Here is a 20454-nt window from a genome sequence, read left to right on the forward strand (position 1 = left end):
AGACTGAATAACCAAAGTTGTTGACTGAATTTTTTTCATTGTGTCAGTTTTCACATATGAAATTAATTTACCGTCTTTGCATCTTTAAAGCCGCATTTGCTTTTTTTAAAATCAGCGTGCAGTTTTTCTATTACCGATTATTACCGATTTGTTTTGTCTCAAGTGACCAGAGGCCTGTACTACGAAGCAGGATTTGATCTTATCAAGGTAACTTCAGGTTGAACTCTGGGTTTTCAGTACTACAACGGTGGTTCACGTGTTACTGGTGTAAATCACCATGGTAACTGAACTCCTAACCTGCTCCAGCGCAGGTTAACTTCAGACGATCAGATCAGAACCTGTCAACAGCCAAACTACTGACCAATCAAATCACTGGAAAAACAGAGTCATCATTCCTACAGGGTCCTGACAGGGACAAAAGAGTTTACAATAAAGTGATCAATAATAACGAGCAGTAGATATAAAATATAAAAAAATCAGTGGAATGGTTTTCCTGTTTTCCATTTGTCCACTCTGGTTTTAAAACACAGCTTCTAAAAAATGCACGGGAGTTTATCATAAATAAAAAATAAATAGCCTATGTAATAACTATTTTTAGCTTCATTTTAATTGAACAAATATTCTTTACTCCGACAGGATTCCTCGAAGTGATGAAGGTTTTACTCTCTTCTTCATCCCTGCAGCTCAGATTAACACGAGGAGAGTCCATGACCACAACTGGAACTAAAAACTAAACCTCTGATTTCTTTGATTAGAACAATTAGCCACACACTGTTAATTATTTCCATGATTGTAAATGTACATTTCAGTCAGACTGACTCATCAGACAACTACTTCTCTTTCCTTGTCCTCTTCTTTTGTTTTTCTCCTCTATGCAGCAGAAACAGTCTGACATTAACTTTAACTGTCTTCTCTGCATCACATGTTCATAACAGTTTATTCATCATCAAACGAAAGATCTTAATTAATGGTTATATACAATAAATTTTAGTGTGACTTTGATAGAAATTATATTCAGACATGGAAATATTTTATATATATATTTTATATAACTCTGCCTCTTTCACATGAACGCGCTCATAAACGGATAGGTAAACCCAGGGTTAACTGAGCCCGTTGATAACCTGCTTCGTAGTACAGGTTATCAGGACGGTGAATGTTAGGTTCAGTCAAGCCAGATAACTAAACGTTATCCTGGGTATATTGAACTAGCTTCGAAGTGCAGGCCTCAGATTTCCAACAGCACTTGAATGCATTATGTTAAAACAAACTGTGCTGCAGCCCCTTTAAGAACCTCCTGGGTGTGGAAAGGGGGGAGTTTTTTTGTGAGACCGTAGTCAGTTGGGTACGTCCAGTTCAGCTTTGTGTTACGCTCTTTGCAACAATGTTTAGCTAGAAGATGTGTATAATATCTCTATTAGAAAAAAGAAGATTTTCAGTCAATTGTATTCAGCGCTTAAATAACGTGCTGTCAACATTAGAAAACTAACAATTGACCCTGAAACCGAGGTAAAGGACAGAAGGAGGTTCTATGAAAGTGTGACACGCTTCGGAATGGAACGCGTCCAAAGGGATTCTGGCCACTCTTCTATTCACGACACCGCAACAAGGAAAAAGTGGAAAAGAGGAGCAGGACCTAGTCTAATTCGAGTTTAAATGCACGTCAGACGAGTTCAAGGGAAGTGAGGTCCAAACTGTGCTTCTCCACTGCTTACTTCACTTCATATTTGACCAGCGGCTGCCGCAGGCTCCCACGGACCCCATGGTTTCTGCTCCTCTGAACAGATGTGTGTGTGGAAGCGCCTCAACTGAGCAGCAATGACTAGACGAGCGTAGGCTGCGTGGCTCGCTAAAACAGTCTCAGAGTTTCTATTGTCTACAACCCACCAGTCCACAAGATGGGGCATCCTCCTCTGGAGTTTAGTGACTGCTATCTGGACAGTCCGGAGTTCAGAGAGACTCTCAAGTGTTATGAAATAGAGCTGGAGAGGACAAGCAAATTTCTCAAAGAGTTGATAAAAGATGGCAACAGTGTCATCAATGCAATCAACGGTAAGCAGTCGCACATCTTCTTTGTGTAGTTTTGACAGGAGTTACTGCTTGTTTTACACACTGAATGAAAATACAGTGGGGTGATGAGGGGAGAGCATCAGTGGGGCCTTTTTAGAGGGCCTACAGGATCATTGTGGGTGGGTGGGTGGTAGAGGCTCAATCAGGGAGGTGCTAGTGCTCCCCTGGGATAAGACCATAACAGCCTCCTTTGAAACGTTGTGGATCTGATGCAGACGTGCAGGATGACTGGTTTGTTTCCAAACAACACAACAGCTATCTCCTTTTGCAGGTGTTGCTTGTACACTTTTCCTGTGTGTGCGATGTTGCCTGTTATCTCTCTGCTGCTGGTTGTAGTGTGGGACCAGCCCCACTGATATTATGGACCAGAGCCAGTGACATCATACAGTACTGTAGATGTGTGTATTTGGGTCAGTGTGGCACCAATGAGGGGAACACTGTTTGTTTTGTATGGCCAAGATACTGTCCATTCTGCTGTCCAAATCCCCAACGATGAGCTTTTCACCTCGAAAACAGAAACTCTCATTGTAGGTGCTGTAGTCATGCTGCAGTGGTCCTATATTCATTCCAGAAAAATAGCCAGAGGTCACGAGTGCTTTTTGTTGGGGTAAACTGCACTAACACATATTCATGAATGTCACATCTTTATCTAGTGCATGATCATCAGGACAGGGTGCTCATTTACTTATGAGTTTGCAAAAAAAAACAGAGAAAACAGAAAAAATCAAAAAAAAAAAAAAAAAAAAAACACATTTAAAAGAAAATGCAATTTGTCGATGGAAAAAACATAACATGATTGAATGATTGGAAACGGTTCCATTACTAAAAGATGGATTTAAGGAGAAATGTAAAATATGAGACAAAATTTCCAAGTGAAGATCCTGAGGCAAAATGTCTACAGTATTTATCTAACACAGTGTGTATTGTAAAGCCAGACCTAGCAGGGATAATATATTGCCCTGGCCACACACTCGCTGCTGCTGTGTTGCTGAATCCTGCTGTGGATGTTGTTCATGCTGCAGACTTTCCTGCCAGAAAAAAAGCACAGTAATAATAATCCTGGACAGCTGTTCGGTTCATGAGAACTGAGTTGGATGTAAAGAATGATAAAGATTTGTATATTGTATATAGTTAAATGTAGTTGAGACTGAGGCCTTTGGAGCTCCTTTCAGATATTTTCTCTCTTTTAAATCTCTCTTTTTTTAACATTTAGGCTATTCTGTGGCAGTGCAGAAGTTTTCTCAGACCCTCAGCATGTTCCAGTTTGACTTCATCGGTGACTCCCTGACAGATGATGAGATTAACATTGGTAAGATAATGCAGACATACTGCTAAACACACTTAATTTTCACAGACTATTAAAGTTATAGTGATGAACTGACTTTTAGAACTTATTCCAGTAGGCTTGCCTGTTTATGATTACTATATGGAAAATGGCCGCCTGAGAACAGTGTGGAGTTGTCAGAAATACCTTGAATTTGTTATTATAAAGTTAGACGTGTTTTACATCAGAATTAGCTGTTACAAACAGACTTCCCCACTTGACCTCAGGGAGAGCAACATTTTTGGCAGCCAAGTGGTAATTCCTCACGACTTACAAGGAATTGGGGGGGTGGAGGGGCGGCTTGGTAAAAACAGAAACTTCTGCATTAAAGCTTAATGACAAATGTCTATAAAAAATAGTTGGAAATATTACCATCATTAACTGACTCAAGTCTACGTTAATGCATATTTGTCAGTGCTGAAACAAGTGCGTTGTGGTGCTCTTTTAATTGTTTGAAATGCGTTTCCTGTGTCAGACACTTAAGATAAGAATGTGCTAAGTCTTAATTCCAGTGCTCAACATCTTTGTTGTATTCACCCCCAGCTGAGTCCTTCCAGGAGTTTGCTGGTCTCTTACAGGAAGTGGAGCACGACAGGATGATGCTGGTGGGTTATCAGTTTCCTCCATGCCACTCTGCATCCTATTTGAACCCTTATTACATATTTGAAGCCACATGAACATCTCCTTCACTACACATTAGACCAAATGGAAGGACATTTTTGACATGTCCTGTTACAACAGCTAAATTAACTTTGTGTTTGTTACAATACAAAAGCAACACTCTTCCTTGAATAGTAGATATTCCTTTTGTCTATGTTAATTGAAATATATTATCACAAAACACATCCATGCACCTAGATACTGTGCTGTAAATGTGTATACTTGTTAAGAGGATTGCTGGTAAATATTTTGCTATCAGTTCCCCTCTTGGTTTTCATGTTCCTTTTTGTTAATGGTTCCCTGTTTCCTTTGTATTTTCAAGCTGTTTTACCACTTCTTCTGCTAGGATTTTGCATGCACTGTTATACTGTAAATAATGCTGAATAACTCATTCTCTAGTGTACTAGTGTTGTAATTGCATTATTTTTGTTATTATAATGTTATTACATGCAAGGTTTCCCAAATGTTTCCTCTTTTTTTAAGCCTCATGAACTCGACCTACAATCTCATCTTCTTTGTTCATCCTCTACTCTTACATGTCATCAATCATGGTATCACATTAGTAGTAATACTTCCTGTTCAAATTCTTTGGCTACAAATCTAGTTTTAAAACTGGAGGTCATTTGGTATTATAATTGTGCTTGTGGGAGCGGTTATGAAAAATGCATTTTTATGCTTTAAAATGTTTATTTCCAAATCCTTTTCAACACGTTTGTGCCCCTAATATAACAAAATGTATCCATAAACAGACTGGGTTTAAGAGTATGTTCTACGCATGGCAATTGAAGTTTGTGTTTCATGTTTACCTGTCCAGGTTCAGAACGCCTCCGACCTTCTCATCAAGCCGTTGGAGAAGTTCAGAAAAGAGCAAATAGGAGTAACAAAAGTGAGTGTTTTCACTGAATCTTCTGCTTAATACTACTTAACAAGAATAGAAGTTGTTCTGTTCACCTTCAGTGGAGCAGAACACTGTTATACTGTTATATGACATGTGACATACTGTTATATTGCATGCAACATTTTCCTGAGCTACTTGCACAGATTGAACAGGATGTTATAAGCTACTTCCCCAAATCTATTTATGAATATATGTGTGAAACAGCCACCTGTTTAAGCATAATAATATGCAAGTATCTTCATCCTCTTTTAGCACTGAATGTGTAAAGACAGGCAGTTTTGTAGTTAAGAACAGCTCATATTTAAAGTCATCAGGAAAGTTGGTGTGATCCCACCTTGATTATTCAGCATGACACCTGGGCATCTTTCTGACTATGCTCTGGTGATCAGAGTTTTTTCCCCTTCAGTGTATGAAGTAACTAGCTGCTTGTCGCAAACACAGTGCTTGTGTGAAACAAAGTGCACATGAATCATGCAGGTCCTAGATGTCTTGTAAAACACATTGCTCTATAGTAAACTCATGTAAAATGTCTTTTGATTGTTCCGGGAACTACGTGTAACAAAACACTTTGTACTTTAATCACACGTTGTCAGTCATTCAGTTTTTTGGCCCATTTAACATATAATATATATATATATATATATATATATAAATGAATTTCAACTAGGGCTGGGACGATTATCCGACGTAATCGACGTTGTCGATTATAAAAATTATTCGACGTAGAATTTTAGTGTTGACGCGTTGTGTAAAACCACACAGGGTAAATGATCATAGAACAAAACCGGAACTTTCTAATGGGACCGTTTATAGCCTTCGTCTTTGGTTTACCCGGATACAAGCGCATCGCAAGGGCTGGGACAACGCGGTGACGTAATTGAAGTCATTGACTACGTGAATGATTTGCATCTGTGTAATCTATTTGAACAACATGGCGGCGTCTACCAGCAGTACGACGGATCGTGTGAGCAACATGCGGCATAAAAGGCTCGCACACGGTCCTGCAAAGTTTGGGAATACTTTAATCTTGACACCAACAGTGCGGTAGTCTGCAGACTCTGCAAAGTGCATCTGGCATATCTCTCTAGCACGACAGTCATGCACGAGCACATAAAGAGGAAACACCCTGGTGCAGTGTGTGTGTGTTGGATGGGGCAAATTGTTATATTGAATGACTAACTGGAAAATAATTGCAATAAAATTACTGTTAGGTTAATAAAAAAAATAATCGTTAAATTAGTCGAATAATCGAAAAAATAATCCCTAGATTAATCGTTTAAAGAATAATCGTTTGGGACAGCCCTATTTTCAACAGAATAATGTAGTGGTTAAGAAAGACAAGGTTTTCAACAGGAAAAAGGTATTATGTTGTTATTATGTTATGTTAAGTACATGTGAGTGAAAAATATCCCAAAAAGAAAAGTATTTAAATGAAGTGAACAGCAGTGAAAGAGTAATACTAGAGCCAGACCAGTGGTTCCCAGTCTCTTTTGTGTGATGTCACCCCACAGTCCTGTCACATCAAACACCACCCATCACCTTCCTAAGGTGCTCATTTGAATTTTAAACCGGACATTATTTAACTATTTTCAATTATTTTTTATTATTATTTAATTATTGTCAAGTTTGTATTTGTAATAGTATCACATAGAGTGGTAAAAGCTAAAGGCTTCAACCATTTATCCATTACTTCATCCATTACAAAGCTGTTTTATCATTTGTCAACACTTTTAGTTGTTGATTTAAACCATTTACCCAATACTTTATGATAAATGCCTCAACTGATTCAATATTTTTTATCTAATTGTTTAGACTCAATTGCTAACCACTTTCCGGTTTCTCATGTGTTACAGCTAACTCAATGAATGCATATATATTGTTTAAAATAAATCACAGTTTCTTTTTTTCAAATTATTTGACCTACTCTTCATTTCCTCCAAATAACCCTGTCAACTAGAAAGGTACCCCATGGGGTACAAGTACCAGTGGTTTGGAAATACCAAACTAGATCATTAACCCTGCCACACCGATATATCAGCTGATAGCCCAGATACAGTTGTGTAAAGTGAAAAGAAGTAAATACCTCCCATGCTACAAACATGCAGCAGAGTCTTTCTGTCCTTGATTTAGGAATTTTCACCAACTATTTCTGTAGCTCACTTCAAGTTGAAGGAATTCTGGTCGAAAATGTTTTGCTATGCAAAAAAAAAATTGTACTATAACTAAAAGTCTTGATAGCAACAGTTCTCAAGAGGAACTCTCCTATAAGCTGTATGTTTTTCAGTCTATGATATATTTAAAAAATGTTCATTTTTATTCTATGAGAATCTATTCTATTTTCCCAGTTAACATATCTGTCTTGCAGGAAAAGAGAAAGAAGTTCGAGAAAGAGAGTGAAAAATATTACTCCCAGTTAGACAAACACCTGAATCTTTCTGCCAAGAAGAAAGAGAGTCATCTCCAAGAGGTTGGGTGGAGTACAGCCAGTATTTTGCATCAATCGTGTAGTGAAATGTAGAACTGAGAACCACGGTTTGAAATTTTTTTTTCCCACTACAGGCTGATGAACTCTTAGACAAAGAGCGAGTGAACTTCTATGAGTCATCAGTGGAGTATGTGTACCAGATCCATCAGGTGCAGGACAGGAAGAAGTTTGATGTGGTGGAGCCTGTAAGTGCCGCCGGTGGTCTCCTACTCTTTGTCTTTGCTACCACACGCACCTGACAAGAGGACAAGGAAATAGACAGTACATAAAAAAATGCAGATAGAAAACAGAATCCCATTCAACCATTCTTTATGATAATGGTTCCTGTGTTCTGACAGCTCTTAACAGCAATCTTAAGTATGTATTTCATTCTTTGATTGGACAGGTGCTGGCATTTCTTCACAGCATTTTAACGCTCAACAACCTGACAGTGGAGATGACTCAGGACTTCATGCCTTATAAGCAGGAACTGCAGCTCAGCTTGCAGAATGTAAGTGGTGTCACTGGCAACAAATTATGCCAGTAGTAAGGTTTAATATCCTGTAATAGGAAGTCTGCAAGCTTCTAAAGTGCTGTCTTTTTTGTCTGGTTTTGCCTGCAGACAAGAAACCACTATGAGAGCACTCGTGAGGAGATGGAGGAACTGATGAAAAGAATGAAACACCCATCCCAGATCAGTAAAATGCACAATATTCTGCCAACGGAGGGTTATTTGTACTGTCAGGAGAAGTGTGAGTGTTCTACAAGTTTTACACTGAAGTTTTTTGCTTGAATTCCCTATGACCAGACACATCCTGTTTTTTTTTTTTCATTTCTCCCCACAGGGGCTTTGGGTGTGTCATGGGTCAAATATTATTGCAAGTATCACAAGGAGGGGAGACTGCTGGTCATGGTACCTTGTGAACAGAGGCCTACAACTAAACAGGTGCTGACTGAATAGAAATTTTATTATTACTACATATAGCCACAGACAAACATCTATGTACCTTTAATCTAGAGAGCCTATTTATATCCTGGGATGCTGACTCTACAATCGTCATCTCCGTCACACATACCGACCGACTTTCTCTCTTTCCCTGCAGGGCCCAACGCAGCTGACGCTGAAGTCCTGCATCCGCCGGAAGACGGACTCCATAGACAAGCGCTTTTGCTTTGACGTGGAAACTAACGAGAGGTTAGTGCAAACAAATCTGAGGAACTGTGAGATGAGGCAACACTAAAGCCCTGTGGGATAAACAGGTTCAGGCAGAGAGGTGAACAGGTGGTTTACAAGGACAGAGTGTGAGGGCTAAATGGACTGTAGCCCAAACAATCCCCAAGCAGCATGCACACACTGGAAACAGATGGCAGACGCTGTGATTTCAGGGGGAGGAACACAACAAGCTCATATTTATATAGGCAAGCTGTTCAGTACCAAATAAATTTTAATAGACACTTTCTGTCGTAATCCAGCAGATACTTGGAGTGTCAGCAGGGTGTTTTTAAAGGTTTAAAAGCTGCTTGAATTATGCATTAAGCACTTTAATGTGTCTGAATGTTGAGTGACTAATTTGTGCCAATGTGACCTGAACAACAAAATAATGATTAGACAGCTGTTTGATAAACTCAGGGTGGCAGTGCTGTCTAGAACATAGTGCAGAAGATAATGTTAGTTCAAGATGTTTTTAGATAAGCGGTCACCCACCTGATTGTCCCTGATATGCTCCCTGTGCTAGGGCTTGACCCTGACCTATGACCTTAGAAGAAGTAAATGAACAGTCATTTCTCTTACTTAAATATTATTCCCTGATCATTTGTTTGCTAAAGTCTGCACACTCTAACAGAGATCTGTGGCTCTGATTGATATCAGGGTTATGTATTTTACTGTCAAAGTTGACAGAAAAGTTTTTTTATCGTGTGTTGATCATTACAGTCGGAAGAGAGAGCTTTAAACTCGTAGCACAGTTTTTTTAGTTAACAATTAATTCAGTAGCCTACAAGCTGAAAGGTTTGGCACCAGATTTTGTTGCTTCTCCAGCAGACAGATTGCAACACTAGATTTTCATCATCTCTTCATGCTTGTCTTATTTATCTCCATTTCCTACTTCCATCATCACCACATAGGATTGAGTCAGTTTCTTCAAAGACACTTGAGTCCTTCTTCTTGTGGTGTTCTTTTTATGTTATATTGAAAAATATGTGTGTGATCCATTACTTGCACAAGATTAAAAAAGTATTCACAGCAGATGTAAAATGTAGTAGTGCATCCTGTGACTGAAAAAAGAATTATTGCAATGTTTGCCTCTTTAATGACATTTTGTTTGTGTTTCCACAGAAACACACCTGTTACTTTCCAGGCTCTTTCAGAGGGGGACAGGAAGTTGTGGATGGAGGCCATGGATGGAAAAGAGCCTGTGAGTTTATTTATCATTTCATGTAGATTTATTCTTCTATTCAGGATCATTTTTGTGAAAATGGCTTTCCCGTGAAAATACATAGGAGGGACTGTGTGACACACACAAAACTCCCAACACGAGTTCACATGTCAGAGTCCATCTAAACCTGTTTTTTTTTAACTAAAATCTCCCTAAATTTTGACAAATAGCTCAGCTAGTTATCTTTTAGGTGAGAAGCTACAATTGTTGTCAAGATCCATGTCATTTGCAGTTTCCTAATTGGTATGCACCTAATTAAATGTGTTTTATCTTCACAAAACAAATCCGTTGAACCCTAGAGAAAGAAAATTGGAACAAATGAGAGAAAAAAATGTATTTGCTAAGTTGTGTGTTGTTTTTGAATGGTATTTTTATTTTTTCTTAAGTAAAAAATATAATTTACAAAATCCACCATGTAAGATAAGTGACAGCTCACATTTGACATCTGTTAGGCGCTGCAGGATTATTCCTTATCCAATACAGATGTGTGAGCGATGGTAGCAAGCTTGCTTGGCACATTAATCCATCAGTGTTTGGCTAAATGCTGGCACATTGTTAGCCTTAACACCATTTTAAAGCAGTGCTGAATTCACAGTTGGTGTTTGAGTTTTGGCTCTTAAAATCATTTTAGGTCTTAATGGAAACCTCCTTGTAAAAAAACAAAAACCTAAAACTTTCTGTTACCATGATCTGTGTCTGCACTGAGTGGGTTTTGAGGCAATGGAATACTGAAGTGCTTTAGTAGCAAATTTTAGACCTTGTTAATTCTGCTTTTGGTTGTAGCTCTAAACACTATTTCACTTTCAGTTGTTCTGTCTGTGCAGTTGTTGTCAGATCTCCTTAATATCAGACAATTTAATGGTGGATGTCGCATGAATTGAGGACAAAACACATAAACCATCACTGTCAGAGGATGTGAAAACAACAGAAGGCACACTTTTCAGTGCCCTCTTCTTGTGCAACTTCCTCAGTGACTTCTGTATATTGCGAAAATTTCATAATAGCTTTTCCATCAACTTCACCCAAATATTTTCAAAGATCCTCTGCGCTGTACTACGTCCTCCTGCACACGATCAACTCTGGGTGGTGTTCTTTTATAATAAGATAGATGTCGACTTTATTGCACCTTGAATGCCCTTTAGCCTTTGGAATAGCTGAAATATATGGTCCTGAACTCTATCTACCCTTCAGTGTTTCCATATGGACACTTCATATTGCTTTGTATTTTAGGTCTTATAGTGCTGTATGATATCTGTAACTTGCGGATCTTTCTGAACATACTGCCTATGGTTTCATACTTCCTCACACTCTAAGATCTTATTGTCAGTCACTAGAGCACACAACCTTGCTCTGGAAGTATGATGATTTTAGTATAGTATTTTAGACAAAACAATGTTCCTATTATCATGCATGCTTAGAGTAGACAATAGAGCAGAAATGATTCATTGATTAGTCCATCAAGAAAAGTAATCGGCAACTGTTTTGATAGATTGTTTATTATAGATAGATCAAATCATTTTCCAAGCAGAAATATTAAATATTCACTTGTTCTAGCTTCATTTAATTCCATTTGCTGCAGATGACATAACCTTAGGCTGAAGCCAATTGTAATAGTCAATTTAAGTGTTTTCTAGCATTTTATTGACACATTGACATTGAACAACTTATCAGTTAATCAAGAAATGTATCTGCACCTTATTCAATTATGAAAATAACTGTTACTTGCAGCCTTTGCACATAGCCCTTTAGATTTTGTGCAAATACAATCATCCCCAGGAGCTCTAGAAGCAAAACCATCCTGAAACCAGGCAGCCAGCTGATCCATTACAGTCCATAAGTCTGTTTTGGCAAATTTGTTACATCTCTAAAACAAGAAGTGTTAGACATGCATGAGTCCATGAGCCAAAATGACAAATGTAATCCTACACTTTCAGATCACTTCATTTTCCACTAAAATGTTTTGACATTGTTTTCATTAAAAAAAAAAAAATCATTCAAAACTGGACAAAAACTTTTGACTGTGAGTAATTCCTTTCTCTAAAGGTACTTTCATTATTATTGCATCCATAGATCAGATTTATCCGTCCTCAGCTACCACGTGTTTCTGACATGACAGTTAATTTGGTAGTTGTAATTTTCTTCTCAGCTCTAAATCAGTGACAGGATGTGACAGTGATACTTCACAGTTCAACTGTCTGTTACTGTTACACTCCTGCTGAAACTGCTCTGTAGCTGGCCCTGACCTCTGATGTTCATTAGCGCGGAGGCCAATAAGCTATTTTGGGGAAGATCCACTACATCTGACAGTGACTGACTGGTCTCTGAGTGAGTGGGATGCTCTGCGTGTGTTACTGGTGACTATGCTTGCAGTCATGTACAGATTTTAAAACGGCTTTGCTAAATTGATCCCAAGATTAAACCAAATTCTTTTCAATGTTTTTGGTTGTTGTTGATGCAGGAATCTTTCCTGTTTTCAACCACTTTTTTCCCTGTTTTTATTATTTTTTAATTTTTCTGTAAATTAAATCTACTCTAACTGTAAAATGGTGCTTATATTCCCTTCAGCTATCATGGAAGCTTTTCCACATGCTCCTCACTTTCCTTTTATATTTCTTTTCATTTCAGATCTATCATTCCCCAATTCACAAGCAAGCTGAAAGTAAGTTAATCATCATTATTCTGTAGGTCTGAAGATGTGATGTTTACAAAAACAGACACAATGATGTCTTACTTTACATCCTCTGTCACTGAAAGCATCAGTTATCATGTTTTACCAATCATAAGTATTGTCTTAAAATGACCGTTTATGGTTAAATCTGCTCATTTTTTGTCTTGATTTACTCCACAGTGGAACTGAATGAAATTGGATTCAAGTTTGTGCGAAAGTGCATCAACTATGTTGAAACAAAAGGTAACGGGTCCTATTAAAGGTTTATCCCAGCTGCCTAGAGTTCAGTTAGTTTGCCTGCATGCCCTTAAGGGGGCGTAGTTGAGTCACAGGTTAGTCATTTTGGTGCCAGTCCTGTAGACTGACGTCAGAGAAAAAACATACTTTACAATTGTAGTTGTATGAAATAATAGTCTGTTTCAGATTGTACAGAATTTTAATCATTACATAAGGTTTTTTTTAAGATTGATATTTTCTTCTCTCGATGTCTGATATCACTGCATGCTAAAACTCAATATCTCAACCCTATCTTGAACGCAGATGTAACGTTATAATTCTACAGTCACAGTATATTTCTCCACTAGCGTGATTCGTCTTACAAGAATGGAATTAAGAACTCAAGACATGAACATGTAATTTGTTTGATGATCCAAGCATGGGGCATTGTTCGGTCTCAAACTAAATAGTTAAATGAAGCGTTCATAATCCGGAAAGAACATCTGTATTTTAATTCTGGCTCACGCGGACTCTGAAAAGAAGCATGTGGTACATTTCCACTGCTCGGTGTCCAGATTACATTCCCCTTTCTCTTACCTCCCCCTCTCCTCTTTCCAGGAGTGACACAAGAAGGAGTGTATAGAACAGTTGGCAGCAACATCCAAGTGCAGAAGCTTTTAAATGCCTTCTTTGGTAAGGAAATAAGCCTGTGATTATGTGCTACATCCATCCATTCACTTTGTTTTCCTCAATGGGGTTCATCTACCTGAATCTACAACATAACAGGTTCTGCAGCTTTAGTTAAGCTCGGCTGTTAAGACAGGCAGGGAAATATCAGCAGGTGGCTGCAGGTTAGGTTCTGCTTTAAAGTGTTTATTAACAATATTTCTATAATAAGAATGCATTAAATGACTATGCTTAGTGTGAAAGAGAATTACCACATAACTCTGCTGCTGTGTGACTCATTTTGATTTTCAGGCCCACAACTTTAATGTTGTGATTCACTCTCATTGCATCAATTTTGACTGCAGGCAGCAGCTTGTAGAGAAAAAGTTCTGTACACGGGGGCGTCGTGTGGCGTAGTGGTTTAAGCAGGCGCCCCATGTGTAGAGGCTACAGTCCTCACTGCAGTTGGCCCCGGTTTGAGTCCCGCATCGGACTGCCTTTGCTGCATGTCATTCCCCCTCTCTCTGCCTCCCCATTTCCTGTCTCTCTCTATTATCCTGTCCAATAAAGGCACAAAAGCCCCAAAAAATATACTTAAAAAAAAAGTTCTGTACACCAACCAGCACCAATATAGTGAACATAGTGGAGCAATATAGAGCAGCTGAAGAGTCGATGTAGACCAAAAACAGAGCTAAAAAGAGAGTGAGCATTGGCCTTAAATTCATCCCTTGGACACAAACACTACTCCAAACGAATCCTAATTCTGCTCCATATCTGCTGGATGTGTGAACAGGCAACAGGTTGTTAATAATTTTGCAATATCGACCCAAGTGGCAAAACATCACAGGTTTAAATTATATTTGTTAAATATGTTAAGATCTATAGGAATTTTCCTCTATGGGAATTCACAGCAGACAAATTGACCTTTCACTGTACTAAAGCACAGATTTAACATCAGTGATGCCTTTGTTCTGTTTAAGTGTGACAATGACCTGGAATATTTTCTGCTTGTTTCTTCTGATTTGCTCTTCATAGACCCCTCACACCCAGGAGACGTCGACCTCCACAGCAGTGACTGGGACATTAAAACCATCACAAGTGCATTGAAGTTTTACTTAAGGTGTGTGTGTGTGTGTGTGTGTGTGTGTGTGTGTGTGTGTGTGTGTGTGTGTGTGTGTGTGCACAGCTTTTCTTTTTCACGATAGTTGTAATCATCAAAGTCAAATGTCTATTCTTTACTCTATCATTGAGATACAGTTAATTGAATTACAATATGATATAATTATGATGAAAAAATAATTACATACATTTCGGTTGATCGTAAGTCTGACTCACATGAAATTTAGCAGAATTCATCACTGTACAGAGCTCTGGTATTCTAAGGATTTAGCTATTTTCCAAGAAAATATCTAAGTGCACCAAATTAACAATTTGCTATTATTGAAGTAACAGATTCAGCCTTGACAGTCTAGGTGCTTTCTAGTGTAATTGTGTAACAAGTGAGTGCAGCTTTTTGTTTTTCTCATGCATGATGGGGTGAGTCATATTGCCCTCTGGTCTTGCACTTGTGTTTACGAGCATCTTTATTTATCTGCAGGAGTCTGTCTGAACCTCTGATGACTTACAATCTGCACAGGGACCTCATGTGTGCTGCAAGTAAGACATGTTTTGGAAACGATCCTGCGCTCAGACAGAGGGAAGTTGTGTCATTATGTCTGGCTCTTTGTTAAATTAGATCCACCATTAAAATATATTACTTATATTAACATAGTAGACTCCAACTAGTATCCCTCGAAATGTAAAGGTGTGCCAACACATGCCTTTGAGTCCAGATGTCACAGACCTGAGGAAGGTCAGAACATGATCTGTGCTTCAAACTTGTCTTCATCTGTTACTTTGCGTGAATGAAGGTTGGGCTGTAGTTTATGAATGTGCTCTGCATCTTGGGTACATTTACTTTAACATCAATAAGCACTGCCTTGAAAAGACTTGGATACAAGGAATAGAAGAGGCATTCATACATCAATACTGTGCAGGTTGAGCAGGTCCTCAGGCCACTACATCACTCTGGACACTAAAGGAAATCTAAGCCTGTTGTTTGTTTTTGTCTGTTACGCTACATCATTGTAAAAGAAGTCAGTGAGTTTAATAGCGTCAGGATGTTAAAGGATGCTTTAGACAACCAGTGACTTCAGTTTCCTGGAAATGCCATTCATTAACTGAATGGAGCCTGAGTTTGTTATGGAGACTTTCTTTTATTAGCCTCATGCTATTGTAAAGGATAGCTGTGCCCCGCTCCATACTGTTTTTTAATAATAATTAGTGCCACGGGTGCTCAGCTCCTCTCAGCTATTCTAGCTGTAGAGGAGTGCCTCGGGGCGGAGCATCTATTAATATTCCTTCGGGCTTATTATTATTCTTCTGCCAAGCGTCCCGCAGCTTTGAGAAAACCCCGGTAATATATACATTAAAACGTGCGTCTTGATCCCGAAAGAGGTGCTATGACTTTTGGTGTTAAAATTCCAAATTTTCCCAAAGTTATTCCCAAAATACTGGGAATAAATAATGCATTAGAAATGCAATGGAATTTTCTTTAGAAACCCCAAAAATTTCACCTTTTTTCTACAAAATTTCACCTTTTTTCTGAGTCACCGAGCTCTCTCATACCTGCACATAGAAATGTGATTCAAACTATAAAACAGAGGAAAACTTCTGCTCTCTCAAAAACACAACAACTGTTTTTACATAACATGTAAACTTTTCAAACTATGAGCACTCAAAGGAGAAGTGGAAATCACTTTTTCTTCAAAGTTAGAGTGACAGCGTCAGTAGTGCGTTAAGCAGTAAAAAATAACCTTTATTTTTATTTTTAACTCGAGCTCACGGCCAAACCGTAAAAAGGAGACAAATAATTCTTTCTCAAAATGTAGACATAGTTGTTGAGATTCATAAAATGTAACTTTGACAGGCAGGGTCTGCACAAAATTTAAACGGGGTTGCCAAGTCCGGCAGCAATACCTTTCTCACTCTCATTGACACCTAATGTAATCGTCTTTTTTTTTCAAAAGAATCTCACTCTGTCTTCGCACTGAGCTTACTCACTCATTTGAAGGAATATCTGAATAAAATAGAGACTGTAAGAAACTTCTGGCTTCAGTGTCTGTCACGGTGTTTTCGGTTTTTGAAAAGAAGTAATGGTTTTCTCATAATTTGCAGTTGTTTGAAGCCATATAGAAGCCAAATTCTGGGCAGATTTTCACATTGCCATGGCAACGGCAGCTCCTGACCTGTGTGCGTCCGTGCGCCTAGCAACCAGATAACCAACTCTCCAAGCTCTGCTAGCTTTACATTAGCCGCATGTTAGGTCTTAAATTACATTTAGTTAGGTCTTAATTATGTAAGTCCATTTACTGCTTCCTTCGTTGCTTTTTTTTTGTTTTGTTGAATGAGTGAATGAAGTTGTGACGGTCTCCGCTGAGACAGAGGAGAGGAGAAGCTACTAGCCCTCTCTCGCTGTCACTTCTAGTCGCGTTGCTCTCCTCCCCAGTAATGTTAAGTTTAGCACCGAAAAAAACATAATTGTGGTCATTTAAATAGCGGTTCATGGGATTTATTAACCCTCAGGGATCCCTCTGTCCTTTTTTGGACATTTTCTTCACTTTTCTTTCTTGATTTGCTGATCATTTTGGCTGTGTTACAGCTGAAGGTATGGATTTCTGCAAGAAAGTGTCTTTTTTGACATATTTTTAAAATCTAATGTCAGTTACTGTTACAGGTCTATTATACACTGGTAACACATTTTGTACCCTCTGGGGTTCCTCGCGTCCAAAAAGGACACAAAAAAATGCTATAAAATCATCATATATCAATATTTTTTTCTGCTTTTTTTGCCTTCATCTCTTAAACCACTTCAGTTCTGCTCAAACCTACCAAATGTTATTAGTTTTCAGGATTTTAACCCTTTAAATGCCAGTTTGAAGACATGTTGCCTCTTGTTTTATTAAAAAAAACAACACAGAATATGAGATATTTCCCACATAATATATGATGGAGGGATGTGACATTGTTTTATATCAAGACATTTCTCAAAACCAGAATATGATCAGGGTGACTTTTGAACACTGGAAATAAATCATGTACTCATCCCGGCAGTAGCCCCCGTGGCACTCAAAATTTCCCTGGAATTTTCTAGTTGTATCTTTATAATTGTATTTTTTCTTTGTATCACAGAGTCAGATAACCTGGACTTTCGACTAAGTGAAATTCATTCACTTACCTACAAGCTACCAGAGAAAAATCGTGAGATGCTGGAGATGCTAATTAAACACTTGGTTAGGTGAGTGCCAGTGGACTTTGTAGTGATTCACTGTTTTTACTGATCCAGGAGGCCCACTTGATGTGTCACTGACTGTGCCAGCAGTTTAGTTACATTTTAACCAAACTCATCCTCATCCTTGTTGACAGTGTGTGCAGTCGCAGTGATGAAAACCTCATGACTCCTTCAAACATGGCCGTTATCTTTGGACCCACGCTGATGAGAGCAAAGGAGGAGACTGTGGCGGCCATGTTGGATATCAAGTTCCAAAACATTGTTGTTGAGATTCTGATTGAGGACTACAAAAAGGTACAATTACAGAGTGGAATCATTTTGTCCCACTCAAAGGAATAGTTTGATGTTTAGGAAATCATTTTTGGGATTTCAGTTTATTTCATGCTCTTTGTTTTGCATATCATTTATGTAACAAAGTTATAGGATGTATGTAACTGAAATACTAGCTACTTAACCGAAGTACCATTACACTTTTTGTGTGATTTCAGATCTTCAGTAATATGCCAGAGGACAGCACCGCCCCGCCTATCCCTCCTCCACGGATCACCCCGAGAAAGCGGCAGCCCATCACCATTTCCAAACGGCCACCTCGTGTTTATCAAGCGCTCAGTCACGACCACTTCCAGAAAGCAGAGAGTAATTATTAGTCTCTCCTGGGCCTGATTGTCCTCATGCTCCTCATTAACCTTTCCTGTCTGTACAGAAGTTCTTCTAGACAGATCTGTACCACAACACATCATTTCATAGCACTGTCTGAAGTATAGAAAAGTGCGGGTTACTGTAGTGTGTCAGTTATAAAATACTAATAAAACAAGTGTTACATATTCCTAAACATGGAATTATGTATTTCCCTTCCAAATCAAGATCTATTAATTTTATTCTTTATTGCCTTAGCCTTAATCATTGATAGGAAATTCCTCGAGTCATAGATAGATAGATAGATAGATGGATGGATGGATGGATGGATGGATGGATGGATGGATGGATGGATGGATAGATAGATAGATACACTGCAATGAAGAAGTACTAAACAATAAAATCCCTTTTTATTTCAAGTATAAATAAACTTAAATACTTTTATTTCACATTAGTCTTTTATTTAAATGCCTCAGGCTAAATCATGTAATTTTCTGTCTGTTTGAACCCCTCGTTAAGTGGGTGTGACTTCTTTCATACACTGTGGCAGGGAAATTTGGAGCACCTGCAGCTTGTCCTCTCTGTAATAACTTACTAACTTACTATAACTGGCCCTGTATGATTAATCCAAAGCTTGTTGTGTGTGTGTGTGTGTGTGTGTGTGTGTGTGTGTGTGTGTGTGTGTGTGTGTGTGTGTGTGTTAACCAATAATTTGTGTTGTTTTAAATCAGTGCTGGCTCAGTGGTTGTATTACCAGATTACACTGTAGTGTTATATGTGAACTTTAGTAAATTTTTCCAGCACTCAGTCACATTGACTGAGGTTTTAAGTTACTTGTACTAAGATAGGAAGAACACATCATATTCTTTGTCTGTTTTCATTTAGTCCGTTCTAAGTAGTCACAACCTTGCATTAATTGTTCTGTCATTACTTTGTAACAGATGGACCGGACAACAGCTCAATAATGGACATGGACGTCTCATTGAACCCTGTTCCCCTGCAGCGGATGAAATCTGTAAGCTGTGCTCCACTGGTTGCAAAAGAACCTCCTCCAAGACAAGCGCTGATGCCCAAACCAGCAAACCGTCAGGACAGAGCCTCAGACTCTAATGTTGGGAAGATGGATGACACAAGGCAAAAGGCTGATTCCTCTTCAGTGGCAAACGGGGAATCTGGAGTCTATGTGAGCAGAGTACCATCCATTCAGAGCAGAAGACCGCCTCCAAAGGGCACATCAGCTAACAAAGAAGGTACGAGCAACCTTCTGTGTCTATGTAAATGAATATTTCTTAAATCATACTTGTTTATCTGTAAATGGCTTTGCCCATGTTTACAGAAAAGAACTCTTCAAGCTTTACAGGGTTTAGACAAGTTAAGACAAAGGGGTGTATTGTTATATGAAAAGCAAAGTTGTGATGTATTGGTCAATACATCTTCATCTGCTCATTCTGCCTTTGTCAAGACATCTTGCCACCCAAAATCTTGTCCACTGATTTGTATTTGATCATCTAATTTGATTTAATAGTAATCAGTTGTGTTGCTCTTTATGACATGGATTAAAACATGTCCAGCTGCTGCATCTTTGCTTTACAGATTTGCCTCTCCAGATTATGAGTCATTATTTTTTCATTTTTAAAGAAATAAAAGTTTGTTTTTATTTCTGTTTTGTTTTTAGCTTCATTTCATTTCACATAAACAGTGTTCCTAAGATTTTGGTCATCAATGGAAAAATTAAAAAGAGAGACGGTGTAGAGATGAGTGCTATTTGTCTTTGCTGAATTGTAAGCTTTCTTGTTAAATTCCCAGACAGTATTTTATTGATGTAGACTGTATCAGTCCAATATATCACTCTATGGATTTTCAGTTATTAGTGCCACGGGTGTTCAGCTCCGAGGCATCTATTAATCTTCTGTTTGGGGTTTATTATTCTTCCGCCAAATTTCGGCGCGTAACTCGTCCCGCAGCTTTGAGAAAACCCCGGTAATATATACATCAAAACGTGCGTCTTGATCCCGCAAGGGGTGCTATGACTTTTGGTGTTAAAATTCCAATTTTTCCCAAAGTTATTCCCAAAAAACTGGGAATAA

General features: G+C 38.5%; 1 protein-coding gene across 1 annotated transcript in view; it reads left to right on the plus strand.

Annotated features, from left to right (window-relative positions):
- Window positions 1-1360: 1360 nt before the first annotated feature.
- The window catches only part of ophn1 (oligophrenin 1), a 22478-nt gene continuing 3384 nt past the window's right edge, over window positions 1361-20454 (plus strand). The window contains exons 1-20 of the mRNA XM_023410759.2: window positions 1361-2052; window positions 3284-3379; window positions 3938-3999; window positions 4869-4940; window positions 7318-7419; window positions 7512-7622; window positions 7823-7927; window positions 8039-8168; window positions 8262-8362; window positions 8520-8611; window positions 9752-9830; window positions 12477-12510; window positions 12700-12762; window positions 13354-13428; window positions 14437-14521; window positions 14999-15057; window positions 17632-17737; window positions 17866-18025; window positions 18220-18367; window positions 19309-19617. Of these exons, the coding sequence (XP_023266527.1) occupies window positions 1899-2052; window positions 3284-3379; window positions 3938-3999; window positions 4869-4940; window positions 7318-7419; window positions 7512-7622; window positions 7823-7927; window positions 8039-8168; window positions 8262-8362; window positions 8520-8611; window positions 9752-9830; window positions 12477-12510; window positions 12700-12762; window positions 13354-13428; window positions 14437-14521; window positions 14999-15057; window positions 17632-17737; window positions 17866-18025; window positions 18220-18367; window positions 19309-19617 (2143 nt within the window). The 5' untranslated portion in view covers window positions 1361-1898. The remainder of the gene's footprint in view (window positions 2053-3283; window positions 3380-3937; window positions 4000-4868; window positions 4941-7317; window positions 7420-7511; window positions 7623-7822; window positions 7928-8038; window positions 8169-8261; window positions 8363-8519; window positions 8612-9751; window positions 9831-12476; window positions 12511-12699; window positions 12763-13353; window positions 13429-14436; window positions 14522-14998; window positions 15058-17631; window positions 17738-17865; window positions 18026-18219; window positions 18368-19308; window positions 19618-20454) is intronic.

Source organism: Seriola lalandi, unplaced genomic scaffold (assembly GCF_002814215.2).
Source record: "Seriola lalandi dorsalis isolate HSWRI2012SDOR001 ecotype SW California unplaced genomic scaffold, Sedor1 jcf7180002054437, whole genome shotgun sequence".
Classification (NCBI taxonomy): Eukaryota; Metazoa; Chordata; class Actinopteri; order Carangiformes; family Carangidae; genus Seriola; species Seriola lalandi.